We start from the raw sequence: 18,529 nt of genomic DNA on the forward strand, positions 1-18,529 counted from the left end.
GCTCTCCCCCAGCGAGGGTGCTTACCTCATTCGTATGTTTCTTATCCCGTTGCCAGAAGAATGCTGGTACTAAATCCATCCTTCCTGCTGGTAGGTCTGCCTCATGGTTGCACCAGTGTTTGGGGTATCCATGAGTCCCATGAATATTCTGGGAAGGCACCAGAAATGGTCCCTTTGCTATCAATAAAATATATACACGGATATATACTGTATCCTACTGTAGAGAGTAAAATATGGGGTGTTAAAAATATGACAGCTTTTAAGATTTCCCCCATGATACCTTTTGAGAATTAGAAGTAAATGGATTATGAAAAATATCTGAGATAAACTATGTGCTTTTATCCGTAATGAAGACAACACCAGACGTGGATACATTCAGTTGCAGATGGATTTTTCATATGCAGTATTAAATATTTTCCTAAAAAAATCTCAAAATGGGACTTCCCTGGCGGTCCTGTGGTTAAAAGACTCCGCACTTCCACTTCAGGGGGCACGAGTTTGATCCCTGGTCAGGGAACTAAGATACCACAAGTTGCGAGGGGCAGCCACAAAAAAAAAAAAAAAAAAAAAATCTCAAAAGGTACCAAGACTTCACATCTCATGGAAAAAGTGTACTCTTCTTTCTAAATACTCTTGTGAAAGTATTTTTAAAGTTTACACATTGTGCATAATATGGCATAAAAATTGTATTACTTCTTTGGCTCGTTTGCCATGATATATCGCGCATGAGAAAATGTTTTCAGTTGCTTTGCTTGCTTATGGTAACCATGAACCATATTTCTGTTTTTTTCCCCCCTTGTGTGTGCGTACACATGCATTCTAAAATCATTTCATATTATGTTTCTTTTTTCCTCACCAAAAGGAATATACTGCATGGAAAAGACAAATGCAAACATTCCTTTTCTTTGTTTTTTTTCTTTTAAAATTCTAACTCAGAAAATTTCTTGCTCTTATTGGCTTTTTACGGGCGTGAAGCATAACCGAATTGTGCATGGAAGATACAAATTTAAAATCCAGTGGCTTCACAGTTTGCACATCAGTTGCCTGTCACTTAAAAGTTATTTTGGATTCTGCATGAAATAGGCTTGAGTGGTTTTCTAAAATAAGAGTTTTAGACATTTAATGTATAGCTATGCACATTGATATGGTTCTAAGTAGGTGCAATCTGTATCACCAAGAGGTCCAAGGAGATGGAACATTAGAAATTACTAAAATGAGAGTTATTTGGTTGCACGAAACAAACATGTACCTATACGGGCAAAACAAAACGGCTACTGATATTTCAAAACCAGCACATAAGAAAGTCAATAGGAAGTAAGGGAATAGTTTTTCCATTGTGGTTATTTTTCTCATCACTGTTTCCTTGTGTTGTTTTTTTTTTTTTTCATTGTTGGCCTATTTGGTTGCAACGTGCTTTTTCTGTCTTTTCATTTCACACTGCTTTGTGTTTTACTTAGTTTTATTTTTAACGTTGGATTAGTTATGTCTGTAGCAATTTTGTTTTCCTCTTAATTGTTCCTTTTGCCTCTTCCATTCTAAATCATGCAAACAATTGTACTTGCTTTTGTAATATTTCAAAGTTTACTGACCAATTTTTTTCTCTGGTCTCTCTGTTTCTCAACCATTTTTGTTGATTTTTGTGTTTGATTTCATTTTAAAATTTAAGAAACAGTTGAACGGAGTGCAGGACCAACGAGATCCCTCCCCACCACTTATTCTTACAAGCCATTCTTTTCTGCAAGAGCATACCAGTCCTGCACGGCAGCTCCGATGACAGTGCCCGGGCCGGCCACGTCAGGCTTCACTTCCTTATCAAGTTCCTCCTCTAATACGCCATCGGCTTCTCCATTAAAATCAATATGGTCTGTTTCGACTCCTTCTCCAATCAAATCCACGTTAGGCGCATCAACTACATCTTCGGTTAAATCCATTAGTGACGTGGCATCTCCAATTAGATCCTTTCGGACAATTTCTTCGCCAATAAAAACAGTGGTGTCACAGTCTCCATACAATATCCAAGTTGCCTCTGGTACCCTGGTTAGAGCTCCCGCAGTCACGGAGGCCTCGCCTTTAAAGGGGCTGGCATCCAATTCTACGTTTTCCTCTCGAACCTCCCCAGTGACTACAGCAGGATCTCTTTTGGAGAGGTCGTCCATTACCATGACACCCCCTGCTTCTCCCAAATCAAACATTAATATGTATTCCTCAAGTCTGCCATTTAAGTCAATTATCACATCCACAGCACCGCTAATATCTTCACCTTTAATGTCAGTGGTGTCTCCAGCTAAATCAACAGCTGATGTCATGTCGTCAGCTAAAGTTACGATGGCCTCTTCTCTCTCATCACCCGTGAAACAGATGCCTGGACATGCAGAGGTAGCATTAGTCAACGGATCTATTTCCCCTCTGAAATATCCATCATCTTCAGCTTTCATTAACGGATGCAAAGCCACTGCCACATTGCAGGAAAAAATTGCTACAGCTACAAACTCTGTGAGCTCTGTGGTTAATGGAGCCACTGATGCAGTCGAGAAAGCATTCCCTACCACCACAGCAATGCCGTTTTCCCCACTCAGGTCATATGTTTCTCCAGCACCATCAGCTTTTCAGTCTCTAAGAACTCCTCCTGCAAGTGCACTGTATACATCCCTCGGGTCGTCAATACCTGCAACTACCTCATCTGTAACTTCATCAATAATAACAGTGCCAGTATACTCTGTAGTCAATGTTTCGCCAGAACCAGCATTAAAGAAACTTCCAGACTCTAATTCACTTACAAAATCAGCAGCAGCCTTGCTGTCGCCCATTAAAACATTGACTACGGAGACACGTCCTCAGCCCCATTTCAATCGAACTTCATCTCCAGTTAAGTCATCTTTGTTCCTTGCACCATCTGCCCTTAAGCTGTCTACGCCATCTTCTCTGTCCTCCAGTCAGGAGATACTAAAAGACGTGGCCGAAATGAAGGAGGACCTAATGCGGATGACTGCAATACTCCAAACGGATGTGCCTGAGGAGAAGCCATTCCAACCTGAACTCCCCAAAGAAGGGAGAATCGACGATGAAGAACCCTTCAAAATTGTCGAGAAAGTGAAGGAAGACCTGGTGAAAGTTAGTGAAATCCTTAAAAAGGATGTCTGTGTGGATAATAAGGGACCACCCAAATCACCAAAGAGTGACAAAGGACATTCTCCCGAAGACGACTGGATAGAATTCAGTTCAGAAGAAATAAGAGAGGCAAGACAACAGGCTACTGCGAGCCCTTCTCCATCTCCGCCAGAGAGAGTGCAAGTCAGGGCAAAGGCTGCCTCCGACAAGGATTATAACTTGACCCAAGTTATTGATTACCTAACAAATGATATCGGGAGTAGTTCACTGCCAAACTTAAAGTACAAGTTTGAGGACGCCAAGAAGGACGGTGAGGAGAGACAGAAACGAATTTTGAAGCCAGCAATGGCCCTGCAGGAGCACAAACTCAAAATGCCTCCGGCCTCCATGAGGTCCTCCACCTCCGAGAAAGAGTTATGTAAGATGGCCGATTCCTTTTTTGGAACAGATACTATTTTAGAGTCTCCAGATGACTTTTCTCAACATGACCAAGATAAAAGCCCCTTGTCTGACAGTGGCTTTGAAACAAGAAGTGAGAAAACACCTTCAGCCCCACAAAGCGCCGAAAGCACTGGTCCCAAACCCCTTTTTCATGAAGTCCCCATCCCTCCGGTCATTACAGAAACGAGAACTGAAGTGGTGCATGTCATCAGGAGCTACGAGCCCTCAGCTGGAGAGGCTCCCCCGTCCCAACCAGAGGAGCCCATGTCACCCAAACCATCACCTACTTTTATGGAACTGGAACCAAAGCCCACCACCACTTCTAGTATTAAAGAAAAAGTCAAAGCGTTTCAAATGAAAACCAGTAGCGAAGAAGACGACCACGGCCACGTTCTGGGCAAAGGCGTGCGTGTTAAAGAAGAGACTCACATAACCACAACCACCAGAATGGTTTATCATTCTCCACCAGGCAGTGAAGGCGCCTCTGAGAGAATTGAAGAAACTATGTCAGTCCACGACATCATGAAGGCCTTTCAGTCCGGGCGAGACCCTTCCAAAGAGCTGGCAGGTCTGTTTGAACATAAGTCGGCAGTGTCCCCAGACGTTCACAAGTCTGCTGCTGAAACCTCAGCCCAGCACGCAGAGAAGGACAACCAAATGAAACCCAAACTGGAGCGTATAATAGAAGTCCACATCGAAAAAGGTAACCAAGCTGAGCCCACTGAAGTCATTATTAGAGAAACCAAAAAGCATCCAGAAAAGGAAATGTATGTGTATCAGAAAGACTTATCCCGGGGAGATATTAACCTAAAAGATTTTCTGCCAGAGAAACACGATGCTTTTCCTTGTTCAGAGGAACAGGGTCAGCAAGAAGAAGAAGAACTCACTGCTGAAGAGTCGTTGCCTTCTTATCTGGAGTCTTCCAGAGTAAACACTCCCGTGTCCCAAGAAGAAGACAGCCGCCCTAGTTCTGCTCAACTCCTCTCTGATGACTCTTATAAAACACTGAAGCTTTTGAGTCAACACTCAATAGAATACCATGACGATGAGTTGTCAGAACTAAGAGGGGAATCTTACAGGTTTGCTGAGAAAATGCTTCTGTCAGAAAAGCTAGATGTGTCTCATTCTGATACCGAGGAATCAGTTACAGAGCATGCAGGACCCCCTAGCTCAGAGTTACAGGGGTCTGATAAGCGGGCCAGAGAAAAAGTAGTCACTGCCCCCAAAAAAGAAATTCTCTCCAAAATCTATAAAGATGTGTCTGAAAATGGTGTAGGTAAAGTGTCTAAGGATGAGCATTTTGATAAAGTGACAGTCTTGCACTATTCTGGCGATGTTAGTAGTCCAAAACATGCCATGTGGATGCGCTTTACTGAGGACAGACTAGACAGAGGTAGAGAGAAGTTGATATACGAAGATAGGGTGGACAGGACCGTGAAGGAAGCTGAAGAAAAACTGACTGAAGTGTCACAGTTTTTTCGTGACAAAACCGAAAAGCTCAATGATGAACTGCAGTCCCCAGAGAAAAAGCCACACCCTAGGAATGGCAAAGAATACTCATCTCAAAGCTCTACCGGTAGCAGCCCTGAGAAAGCACTGCTGACAGAAGTGCTGGCAAACGGTGACGAGTGGGTCAAGGCGAGGCAGCGTGGCTGTGACAGACAAGGCTTCCCCAGAGCCGATGAGAAGGACGCAGTCAGTCTGCCCGGCAGCCCGGAGGTGGTCCCTTCCCAACAGACTGAGGATAGCAAGTCCACAGAGGAAGCCAAGGGAAGTCGTTCACAGAGCAGAGAATCAGAAGGGCCCCAGTCTGGGTTTCAGCTCAAACAATCTAAACTCAGTTCCATTAGATTAAAATTCGAACAAGGCGCGCAGGCCAAAAGTAAGGACGTTTCTCAAGAAGACAGGAAGCCAGATGGCCAATCCAGAATCCCAGTTAAAAAAATCCAGGAGAGCAAGCTACCTGTCTCCCAAGTGTTCGCTAGAGACAGACAGCAGAAGGCCATAGACCCTCTGGATGAAAGTGTCCCTGTGCAGAAAGATCTTACGGTATTCAAAGCTAAAGATGAGCATGCCCAGAGCAATGAAATGGTGGTAAATGATTTTGGCTCTGATGATGTGAAAAAACAGAGAACTGAAATGTCAAGTAAAGCGATGCCTGACTATTTTTCTGAGCAGCAGGCTAAAGACTTGGCATGTCACGTAACCGCAGAATTAGCAACCAAGGGACCATGGGACAAAAAGATCTTTAGAACGTGGGAAAGTTCTGGAGCTGCTAACAATAAGTCGCAGAAAGAGAAACTTTCGCATGTCCTTGTTCATGATGTAAGAGAGAATCACGTTGGTCACCCTGAGAGTAAAACTGTTGATCCGAGGGAGGAATGTTTGTCTGTGACTGAGAGAGAACACAAGTTGTTAACAAATGGCTCTCTCTCGGGAATTAAGGAAATGACTGTAATGTCTCCCTCCAAAAAAGTCTTATATAGGGAATACGGTGTTAAAGACGGGGAACATCCAGGTGGATCTCTTGACCAACCATCCAGGAGAAGTGAGAGCTCGGCAGTGTCGCACATCCCAGTCAGGGCTGCGGAGGAAAGGAGGACGCCGTCTTCTAACATCCCCGATGGTTTTTGCAAGCAGTCGACATTTCCAAAACACGAACTATCACAAAAGTTATCCCAAGCAAGTATGAGTAAAGAGACAGTTGAGACACAGCACTTTAATTCCATAGAAGATGAAAAAGTTACCTATTCAGAAATCAGCAAAGTTTCCAAACATCAGAGTTACGTAGGCTTATGCCCGCCTCTCGATGAAACCGAGGTCTCCCCGACCAAGTCTCCTGATTCTCTAGAGTTTAGCCCAGGAAAGGAGTCGCCCTCTAGTGACGTATTCGACCACAGTCCCATTGATGGATTGGAAAAAGTTGTACCACTGGCCCAGACGGAGGGAGGGAAAGAGATAAAAACTTTACCTGTTTATGTCAGTTTTGTCCAGGTGGGGAAGCAGTATGAAAAGGAGATACAACAAGGAGGTGTAAAAAAAATCATAAGTCAGGAATGTAAGACGGTACAGGAGACCAGGGGGACCTTTTATACAACTAGACAGCAAAAGCAACCCCCTTCTCCCCAGGCTAGTCCAGAAGATGATACTCTAGAGCAAGTGTCTTTTCTAGACAGCTCTGGGAAAAGCCCTTTAACCCCAGAGACGCCCAGTTCAGAGGAAGTGAGTTATGAATTTACATCTAAGACACCAGACTCGCTTATAGCTTATATACCAGGCAAGCCCAGCCCAATTCCCGAGGTTTCGGAGGAATCTGAGGAGGAGGAGCAGGCCAGGTCAGCCTCCTTAAAGCAGACTGCAGGGGAGGAGACGGCAGCAGTCGAGCCCCAAACGCCTAACCATGTGAGCAAAGACTCTAACCAAAGACTCAGAACTAACAGAGTTGCCTACATTGAATTTCCCCCTCCTCCACCGCTGGATGCAGACCAGATGGAGTCTGATAAGAAACTTCCTTATCTCCCTGAAAGAGAGGTTGACATGATCGAAGTCAGTCTGCAAGACGAGCATGACAAGGACCGGCTGGCGGAACCTGTCATCAGGGTGCAGCCACCTTCCCCAGTTCCTCCTGGGGCGGACGCCAGCGACTCCAGCGATGACGAATCCCTTTATCAACCGGCCCCGGTCAAAAAATACACCTTCAAGTTAAAGGAGGTCGACGACGAGCAAAAAGAAGTGACAAAATCCAAAGCCTCAGCTGAAAAGGCTCCCACCCGGCAAGCGTCAGAAACGAATGGATCTGGAAAAGATACTGAATTTGGCCTTGGCCTTGATTCACCTCAGAATGAAACGGCCCAGAATGGGAACAATGACCAGTCCGTCACAGAGTGTTCCATTGCCACCACGGCAGAGTTCTCTCATGACACAGATGCCACAGAGATCGACTCTCTGGACGGCTACGACCTACAAGACGAAGATGACGGCTTGACAGAGAGCGATTCTAAATTCCCAAGTCAAACCCTGGAGCTGAAGAAAGATGTCTGGAACACGGAGGGCATTCTGAAGCCAGCGGATCGCTCCTTTAGCCAAAGCAAGTTGGAAGTTATCGAGGAGGAGGAGGGAAGGGTGGGGCCCGATGAAGAGAAGCCATCTTCTAAGAGCTCTTCATCTGAAAAGACTCCCGCTAAGACTGATCAGAAGTCGGGGGCCCAGTTTTTCACACTAGAAGGCAGACATCCTGACAGATCAGTGTTTCCTGATACTTACTTCAGTTACAAAGTCGATGAAGAATTTGCCACTCCTTTTAAGACAGTAGCTACCAAAGGTCTAGATTTTGACCCCTGGTCTAATAACCGAGGGGATGATGATGTTTATGACAGTAAATCACGGGAAGATGAAACTAAGCCATTTGGTCTGGCCGCGGAAGACCGCTCTCCAGCCACCACCCCTGATACAACGCCAGCCCGAACGCCAACTGACGAAAGTACCCCTACTAGTGAGCCTAACCCCTTCCCGTTTCATGAAGGAAAAATGTTTGAGATGACTCGCAGTGGCGCAATTGACATGAGCAAGAGGGATTTTGTTGAAGAGAGGCTCCAATTTTTCCAGATTGGTGAGCATACTTCTGAAGGGAAGTCAGGGGACCCGGGGGAAGGGGATAAAAGTACAGTCACTGCCATACCACAGCCACAGGCAGGGGACACCACTGTAGAAACCAATCTAGAGGGAAATGTAGAGGCACCTACAGTGGAACCTAAGCCCAGCATCCTGACCAGCGGAGAGTGTCAGGAAGGCACATCCAGTAGTGGCTCCCAGGAGAAAGCAGCAGCGGCCACTAACACGTCTAAACTTGACCCCAAGTTGCGCACGCCTATAAAAATGGGAATTTCTGCATCCACCATGACCTTGAAGAAAGAAGGCCCTGGAGAAGTGACAGATAAGCTAGAAGCTGTGATGGCCAGTGGTCAGGGATTAGAGAATGAACCTGTAACGGTGATCTCAAATACAGCCGATAGCCACATGGGCGTTAGGCCCCAAGAAAAACATGATTTTCAAAAAGATAACTTTAATAACAACAACAATTTGGATTCTTCCACTATACAGACAGATAACATTACAAGTCACGTAGTTCTGACAGAACATTCTGCACCCACTTGTACCACAGAGAAAGCTAATCCAGTGAAAAGCTCATCAGGAAAAAAGACAGGGGTACTGCAAGGACATTGTGTGAGAGATAAACAGAAAGTTCTTGGAGAGCAGCAAAAGACAAAGGAATCGATAGGGATTAGGCGAAAATCCAAACTTCCCATAAAGGCCACTTCACCAAAAGATCTCTTCCCACCAGATCATATGCCAAACATTCATGTGAGTCAAAAGAAGCAGGTTAGTCAACCTGAGAAAACCAAAACCCTCACTGCTTCTTCACGTGTAGATGTAAAGTCCAGAATTCCAGTGAAGAACACACACAGGGATAACACAGGTTCAGTTAGAAAACCGTGTGCTACACACAAGCAGGGGCAGCCAGAGAAAGGCAAGGCCAAACAGCTTCCATCCAAGTTACCAGTAAAGGTAAGATCCACCTGTGTCACCACCGTCACCACCACCACCACTACCACAGTTAAAGTTAGGAAAAGTCAGCTTAAGGAAGTGTGTAAACACTCCATTGAATATTTTAAGGGAATTAGTGGTGAGACCTTAAAGCTCGTGGACCGCCTCTCCGAAGAAGACACAAAGATGCAGTCCGAGTTGTCCGATGAGGAAGACAGTACCTCAAGAAACACGTCGTTGTCCGAGACTTCCCGGGGTGGCCAGCCTTCGGCTACAACGAAGTCTGCTAGAGATAAGAAAACAGAGGCAGCACCTTTAAAATCAAAGAGTGAAAAGGCCGGCAGTGAGAAATGGAGCAGTAGGCGGACTGGTGAGAATGAAGGCAGTCAGGTCTCTCGAGCACTCTTTGCTCACATCCTGGAGAACGAGCATAGTTTGTAAACACTTTCCGACTCGTAGACCCTAGTGCATGAACTGTTGTGATTGCCTGTGGAGTGACCTAACCGTAGTTTCTCATTCTGTCATTGTCATCTGTACGTGCTGTCTATATACTCTTCTTTCTTCCTTTTAACCCAACGACACCGTAGACAGCTAGGGAAGCATGCTGAAGAGGTCGGTGTCATTCAAGATGAGCAACTTTTTCTTTTCAGTGTGCTAATGGATATGATTCTGTCAAAGTAAAAGCACAGATGTTGAAATGCCATCGTGGTGTTTTCACCAACACGACACTTCTGTAACTACTGTAAAGTAGCCAGCTTGTCAGCATGTTGAATTCCATTACATTGAGCATATCCATGTAGTCTGACATTTGGCCTGATGCAGGTGGAAATCAAGTGAGTCATGTGAAAAGAGACGTGTTCATGTAGGTGATTAGGACACATTTAAGTGTACAGTGTTAGCAGTCTCTCTGTAAAATCTGAATACTGCTAAAAGCAATTTTCCAGTATCGTGTCTTTCTTGATGATTATTTTAATTAAGAAATTGTAAATCGTAGGTCCACAGAGTCCATGTGAACGGACAGATATCAGGATGGCAATAGTAGCCGATCACCTGGGACTTAGTTGGACAGGTAAGTGTGTATACACCTGAACGAAACAAATCGTTTCTTAATTTGTCTTTTTCACAAGCAGTTTATTATTTAAAAAAAAAAAAAAAGCAATGAGGAAAAAACATTTTTATCACTCGTAATTCTATCTACCCAGTTAATTATAGATAATACCTCGTATACTGTGTTTTTCAAAGCTTCTCTATGCATATACCCTAAAGAATAGAAATTTAAATCTTATTTTACCTTAAATTTAAGCACTTTCTTCGCAATGCCATTTCTGGTAATATGGGATAACCTTTTACCTAACAGCAAATTTATTTTGTGGCATATAGGAAAACGTAGCTAAGGCCTGTGGTTTTTAAATAATCCAAAAGTTTTAACTATGGTTTATGCCCTTAGATCAGCTCTCTTAGGGAAGAGTTCAACTAATCCATGCGTAGGTTTCACAAATCTTAATCATTTATGAGTCAGTGTCACAATTTTTATGATATACACATATTATTTGCTTGCTTATTGACCTGATACTTTTAAGTGGACTCACTTTTATGCTCAAAGATTTATTTAAAAGGAAATCTTATGTCACTTTGATAATGGAAAACAAGGATCATGTTCAATAACTATATAAACAAGAAAACAAAGGATGACAGTTAAGCTTAAATTTTGAATTAAAATTTTAAAAATAGGATACAGGTGAATGAATCTATTCAATTTACAAAAATAGTTGAGCTCTGTGAAATGAATGAAACGTTTTATAATCAGTGTGTAGAAGAGGAATTTTTGGCTTGATTTCACTTCATTAAAGATGAAGATAAGGCTCTGTGTCAACTGGACAATACTGCTTTGTAGTTTTGATGTTAACTGGGCCCCCCAAATCCTACTTCACATGAATCAGAGAAATTTTAAGTTTTATAGGTTGACTATTTTTTTTAATGCACAACCAAAACACAACAGTTAAATATAAATAAATGTAAATTATTGTCCTATTTAAAGTCATCTTGCATACTGTCAGCGACATACATTCTCTAGCAGGGAAACAATTATCTAGGCTATCAAAATGGAGAACATGAAACTGGATCATGGCACAGAAGGTCATTTACATTTATTTCCTTCGAATGCCCTGAATCCCAGGCCTTCCCCACCCTCCGCACATTAAGGCCTCCTCTCTCCTTCCGCCCAGCCCTGCACTCAGGCGCACTGCTACTGACCTGGCCTAGTGGAGCTCTGAAGAGACAGTGGGTCTGAGTGATCCTTTGCAGACTGTTGACAGTAATTCATTATGTATAAGTATTTTCGAACATAAAATTAATAATAGTATTATATTTTAACAGTGGACACTGTAACCTGAAAATATCCTGGAGCTCATGTTGATTTTGTGTATTATTTACCCATAACTATTATTTTCCTTAAGCAAAACCAGTCCTTAGTTTGTCAGAGTAAACTCTTGGAGAATATGTGACATAAGAAGAGCGAGACCAAGTCATAAAACTGTAAAATTCTTAGTGACAATGTGTTTTTACTCTTCACTGGGTCTCTAGACAAAGGATATGGTTTGGTCATGAGGGTAGTAAGGATTACTGCCCTTAAAACACAGAGATAAAGCACTTTAAAAAAATTAACTTTTCTAATTTGAATTACTATATGCTCAATGAAGATTATTAGGAAAATTAGCATTTAGAAAAACAAAATTTAAATCCATCCCTCAGAACCACTGTTAACAAACAACTTAATGTACTTTGGTGTGGTTTTTTTTTTTTAATAAAAAGCTTTTAAAATGTTATATACACAATGTAATTTTCTGCTTTTTTATTTACTTTCTGATCTTGGTTTTAATGGACAAATAACATCCAATAGCCATACTTTACAATGGTGTTTTGCTGTTGGTCACAATGCAGTAGTGAGTCATGAAATCAATTCATGCTTTGTTTTTGTTTTTAAAAGGAAAAGAAAATGTCTGTCTGTCTCATATATTAAGGTTGTTTTGCTCCATAAAGATGTAGTTTCATTTATATAAGCACCATGATATACAATGTATTTCTAACTGTGGGCTGTGATCAGTTTGCCAGCCACTGCATTACATTAATTAACTCCTCTCCTTTTGTTCAACACATGCTTTGTTTTCAATTTTTCAGTAGTACAAGCCCTACAGTGAGCATTCATGTATGTAAATAATTGTGTACAACCCTGTGTACTGTCACCATAGATTTCTAGGAGTGAAATCAGTTGGTCACAGGATACAGACTTTTTTGAGCCTCTGAATACATTTTGCCAAACTGCTAGAAATGGTTCTTAAGCAGGATAGAATCGTCCAATTCCTTTTCCATGGATTTTTTTTTCCCATTTCTTACTTTTTATAATCATTTAAGGTAATAAACACCTGACACATCTCTTTTTAATGTACAAAAAATATACAGTGAAAAGTAAGTCTCCTTCTCACCTTTGACTCCCAAGTTTAACTCTCCCAAGGCAACTACGCATATCACATGTATCCTTCCAAAGACACACTCTGCATTTACAAGATTGAGTGTATGGTTATATACACTTAGCTGGACAGAAAGCTTATCTCCCTTTCATTTTTTACACAAGTGACAGCATATCATAGACAATGATCTGGCTTGGAGTCATCATTTAACCTCCCAAGTGGCACTGATGAAACTTGAAGGCATATAGAATAGAGTATTATGTGAGTAAAAGATCGACTTCATGAAGGTTGCCGAGAGAAAACCCTACCGGCTCCTCTTGTGGCATGTTTATGAATTGTCTATCCCTACCTATCTTGTATGAAGTTTGCTCAAATTGCAGACAATAATTTGGCTGAGTTAAAAGAATCTAACAACATCCTCTTTGAACAGAGCAAGAATCTTTATAAAATAATCTCCAGAGGGAATCTGATTATAACCAAGGAATTATCTTAGGAGAGATAAGTCACAGCCTGTATATTATCAGTATTTTCCTGTGAAATCAAGTATATAAAGATTAATGCCCAAGGCTGTACTTGGGTTTTACTATAAAATCCTTTCCTTTTTTTTTTTGGGGGGGGGGCAGTTAAGCCTTACTTTTATGAAATATATGTAATAAAAGTACAATATGAAATCTTAGTAACTCCTTTTCTTTTCTACAGAACTGGCAAGGGAACTGAATTTTTCAGTGGATGAAATCAATCAAATACGTGTGGAAAATCCAAATTCTTTAATTTCTCAGAGCTTCATGTTATTAAAAAAATGGGTTACCAGAGACGGAAAAAATGCTACAAGTATGCTAAAATTATATTACTTTAACTTGCAAAATTGCATATGTCTAATATTTCAGATAAGCCTACTGTTAATAAAATCACAGTGATCGTAAAGTAATGGCAAGTCTTTTGAAGTTATACTTGTTTAATTTTGTGCTAATATTCTAAACTTGTCTTTAGGAAGCTTTTTAGGAAGGAAGTAGTAGGGGTTTTTTTTTTTTGCATTTTGTCTATATTTGCATTTTTTGCATTTTTCTCTGTGACCAGCAAAAATGAAAATATAATTCTAGCTGTTCAGTCATGGGGCGGTAGTGGGAAACAATGTGAAGTTACTGCTATGGCCAGAAATGGATGTGCAGGGAGGTAAGAGAGAAAAACGATAGGATCAAATCATTTTATCCAGCCTGGTCTGTGATGGCAGAGAACTCCCCAGTATTCCTGGGTTTTGTGTGGTTTAGGTGGCGGTAGGGGAGTGGTGCTATACTGTTTCAAATGCCAACCCATAACGATGTGGAATCAGTTACTGGGTGTTTGCCTGGGTCAGCCTGACCTTAGTAAGTCATTCATGCTAAGCATCAAATATAAGGGTGACCTATTTTGACAGTCTAACAGGAGAGGAATGTGTTTATTAGATCCCCTTATAACTAACAGGAGTCTAGCTGTTTTGAGGCCTATCTGCTCTGCGCCTTACAGAGATGCAACGAATGTTTCTGTCATCACACACAGCTTCACAAAATGATTCTTAAGACCCTAACATATCTTCCCTGGAGCAGCGAGCTTTCTGAGCCCTCTGGATAGTGAATATTGCAGAGGTGCAGTGAGGAGGGACTAAGACGCTAGGAGGGTCAAGAGAGCCATGGCTTTGTGTGGATATTTTGATGACTTAGAAGAAAATAATTTAATTGGGTTTTCAACCTTTTTTTTCCTCCTCTTTCAGCTGATGCCTTAACTGCGGTCTTGACAAAAATTAATCGAATAGATATAGTGACTCTGCTAGAAGGACCAATATTTGATTATGGAAATATTTCAGGCACCAGAAGTTTTGCAGATGAGAACAATGTTTTCCATGACCCTGTGGATGGTAACTGAATTTAGTGTTCATATTTACTTAATCATTTGATAAAATTTGAAAGTGCAGTAGGACAAGGCAGTCACGTAAAACCAACTAAATTATGATTTGCTTGACTTAATTTCTCATTTTCGCGGCACATTCTCTGCCAGAGTCTGCAAACAAACACTCTGATAGAACAAACTCGATGTCTCTGTTATATAAAATACAAATAATGAAGTATATAAAGGCATAAGTTAACTGAAAGAGTTGGTATCTCAAATATTTTATATGACCAAATGGAAGAAAATTTAATATCTAGAAAATATGTTGCTTTTGTCATTTTTATATTAACCTAAAAAACTAGGAAACTCTTTTATTCCTATTTAGGTAAAACCAAATTGTGGGCTATTATACAAATTGTTAAGTAAAATGGTTAATTACTGTTTTGAGAACAAGTATTTAAGCATCTACTGAAAGAGACGAATGTATCACTCAAACAGGTGTTTTAGTTATTGAGCATTATTTTAACTTCATATGCTGCCATTTTTTGTTTGGAAAAACACTACTTGACCCATCATATGATGGGTAGCATAATTTCTAATTCAATGGGCATAGATGTGGCTAATAACATAATAATTCCTCTTTTACATTAGCTTAATTTATATGATAATATTGTCATTTTTCCTTCATTATGTAAATTGGGGCTTTTTTCAACAAAGTATTAAGAAAAGTAGGACAAATATCTTACTATGTTTTTCAAGATGTTCATCTTCCTTCATAAATGGAAATTTATTCCTATAATGAATTTTGAGTAAAAAAATGTTGATGCTATGGAGGCAAGAAGAGGAGCTAGGGATATTTTTCTACGATTTCAATTTTTAAAAAATATGGTGATATTTTTTCCATTTTTAACAGCAAAGTTAGACCACCAATAATCAATAATTTATAATTCTGCATATGTGACAAAACATCTCAAATTCCTAGAAAGTTTCTGCTTACTAAAGTCAACAGAAAATTTAAAGTGTACCTTGTTATCCCCATAACATAAACATGTGGGTAATAATGTCAAAAATGGTTTCTTTTAAGCTTATAAATACCACAGAACCTAGAAAAAAGCTCTCTTCAAGGCCTTGTCTTATATGTGAGACCATATATTGATAACCAAACTCTCTGTGCACAACATCAAGATAGACCAGTGTTATATCAAATTTTGGGTTTTTGCCAAGTTTATAGAATATTTTAATATTCTTTACTGGGAAACTTTTTTAAGAAAAGTAGTTTTAACAAACAAGATCATCAGAAAGCAATGGAAGTATTCAGTGGAATTGAAAGTTTCATTTAACATTTTAAAATCAGAGTATCATTAAATAAATCCACAAGGGCTTTTTGTTGCTACATCTTAATATTTTATATTCCCTATTTTTTAAATTCTTAGGGAAATTTAGGTTTATGAAGTAAATTTTACTTGTGCAGATTATAAACTTCATGTAGTCTTTGACAAATTTTCAACGTTCTGGTTTATGGGTGACCATAACAGAAAAATATTCACTTACCTATAGTAATTTGAATTTACAACCAAAGCTAAGTGGGTATTTAACTTGGACTAATGGGAAAATTAGGCTTTAGTTTTGTAGACCAATAAGTCAGAAAGTGTGCCTGGTTGCCTTTTTGTTCCGGTCTCTCCTCTTCGTTGAACTTTTGTGAAACTTCCTTTCCTCACCATGACCAGACCTTTGTTGATGTTTCTCTCTGCTGAAGGAGAAAAATAACTCCCTGAGTCCACGCAGCAAAGTTTAAAACAAGGGAATTTCTCCCTCCTTCCCCTTTGTGTAGGCTGGTTAGTAAAACCTCTGTGTTTCATAGCATTGTCATGAATATTCAGAGGGCTCTCTGTAAATGGTTTTCCTCCTGTCTCTGTTGTGTATCATTTCTTTTTTCTCTTTATTTGTGCTTCTGAGTGGACCCCTACCACCAAATTCACCAAGACTTCCATACGTACACAACCCTTTCATCTCTGTCACATAATGACGCCTGAAGAGTTTACATGGAGTCTTTTCTACTTTATCTGCTTTTTAAATCCTTTTCCTAACATCTTTCTAGATTTCTTTTCCCAGTGCTACTGCTCTAAAATCTAATGGTCATTTCTTTCCAAACATTAAATTCATTTTTCTTTGCTGTAAATTTCATGTGAAGTAAGTTAAGAATTAAGAGTTGGGTAGCATCACTCTTATGTACAGTTCTTAAAATAAGTTATAAGTAATTAATTATAAAAATTGGTTTCTTGTGGCTTGCTGTATTCAGTCCACCACAGTGTGGATTTTGCATGCTAAAAGTAGAAAGATATTAATTTGGCCATGCAATAAATGTATCTTACATAATGACAGCTAACTTTATATTGGATTAATTGTGTATTTAAGTTACTGTATTAAAATTACCAAAATCGATAAACAATTTATATCTTAAGTAACTAGTATTCTATTTTATTGTAGTTTGCGCTAGTCTTTTATTTCATTGTATTACATTTACTTGAACTACACCAATAAATTTATCAACATTATTCTGTAATTCATCACACATTTTCATACCTAATATAATTTAAGTCATTCCATGTGTTTTTGTTTGATGTGCTCTAATTCATTCCAGTCAGTCCAAATGTACTGTCTTCCATAGGTTATCCTTCCCTTCAAGTGGAACTGGAAACCCCCACAGGGTTGCACTACACACCACCCACCCCTTTCCAGCAAGATGATTATTTTAGTGATCTCTCTAGCATAGAATCTCCCCTTAGAACCCCCAGTAGACTGAGTGATGGGGTAGTGCCTTCCCAGGGAAACGTAGAGCATTCAGGAGATGGACCTCCAGTCGTAACTGCAGAAGACACATCCTTGGAAGAGAGCAGACTTGAAGACTCAATGCCTTTGACAGAAATACCTGAAGCAGTGGATGTCCATGAGAGCCAGTTGGAGAATGTATGTCTGAGTGAGTATCCTCAATACCTCGGAAGGATGGCTGGGGTCCCAAAAGATCTTAAACCAGCAGAGCCATTGGAACAGACTAGAAAAGTAGGAGTGAGCTCTGAGCAGCAAGAGAAAGGAAAATCTGGTCCTGATGAGGAGATGACGGAAGAAAAACTCAAATCTCTATTTGAGGATATTCAACTTGAAGAAGGAGTAGAGTCTGAGGAGATGACAGAAGAAAAAGTACAGGCTATTCTTAAACGTGTTCAGCCAGCAGAACTGGAAATGTCTTCAATTACAGGTTGGCTGAATGAGACATCAAGTGGAAACCTCGAGTCCCCTGCTCAAGCTCGAAGAATAACTGGTGGGTTACTAGATCGACTGGATGACAGGTATGGCTCTGGGTCAGAAAAAGGAAAGTGAAATGCAGGTTACATGTTAATAGTTGGTTTTCTTTCTTTACTTTGTGGCTGCGCCATGCAGCTTGAGGGATCTTAGTTCCCTGGCCGGGGATCGAACCTGGGCCCTTGGCAGTGAAAGCATGGAGTCCTAACCACTGGACCGCCAGGGAATTCCAGTAGTTTGTTTTAAATATATGCTTTTTAGCAATTACTGTTTTTCTAAATTACCATTCCAATTTCAGGATAATACATGCTTTAAAGGTCGGTTCATTCTGCTAATCTGGAGAGGGAAAGTTACATTAAACTCAAATATAATTCTTAAAACTACTGATAATTCGCTGAAGTAAAATGCAAAAAGTTATACACATGCTAAAGATTAATACATTTTCTTTACTTTAGAAGGCTACTCTTTTCTACTTTATTACCTGTTGTATTATTCTTTTCACATGGCCAGAAATTACTGCTCATTTAAAATAATGTAATAAATAGAATTCTAAGTCTTTTAGAAATATAAGCATTTCTGTTGTTTCCTGACTTCAAACATAATTGTGCTTATGATACAAAATTTTAAAATACAGATTTAAAAAATCAATACAATGCCATCATCTAGCAATAACCACCACTAAAATTTTGGTGAATTTCTTTTACATACGTGTTTTTAAATGTCACAGAAAAACGCAGAGAAGCAAAAAAGTCATCTATCCTTAGCATACTAAGAAAAACAACTAACACTTTATATATCCTTCCTTT

General features: G+C 40.2%; 1 protein-coding gene across 50 annotated transcripts in view; it reads left to right on the forward strand.

The window, feature by feature from the left end:
- ANK3 (ankyrin 3) overlaps positions 1-18,529 on the forward strand; it is a 518,594-nt gene that overhangs the window by 470,415 nt on the left and 29,650 nt on the right. For 24 of the 50 annotated variants that reach the window (XM_067025566.1, XM_067025563.1, XM_067025562.1 and 21 more), the window contains 5 exons: positions 1,667-9,463; positions 10,088-10,162; positions 13,260-13,391; positions 14,308-14,451; positions 17,092-17,770. In XM_067025566.1, coding sequence (XP_066881667.1) covers positions 1,667-9,463; positions 10,088-10,162; positions 13,260-13,391; positions 14,308-14,451; positions 17,092-17,770 — 8,827 coding nt within the window. The remainder of the gene's footprint in view (positions 1-1,666; positions 9,464-10,087; positions 10,163-13,259; positions 13,392-14,307; positions 14,452-17,091; positions 17,771-18,529) is intronic. The other 26 variants (XM_067025584.1, XM_067025590.1, XM_067025585.1 and 23 more) reach the window with 6 other exon arrangements.

Source organism: Kogia breviceps, chromosome 2, assembly GCF_026419965.1.
Source record: "Kogia breviceps isolate mKogBre1 chromosome 2, mKogBre1 haplotype 1, whole genome shotgun sequence".
Lineage (NCBI taxonomy): Eukaryota > Metazoa > Chordata > Mammalia > Artiodactyla > Physeteridae > Kogia > Kogia breviceps.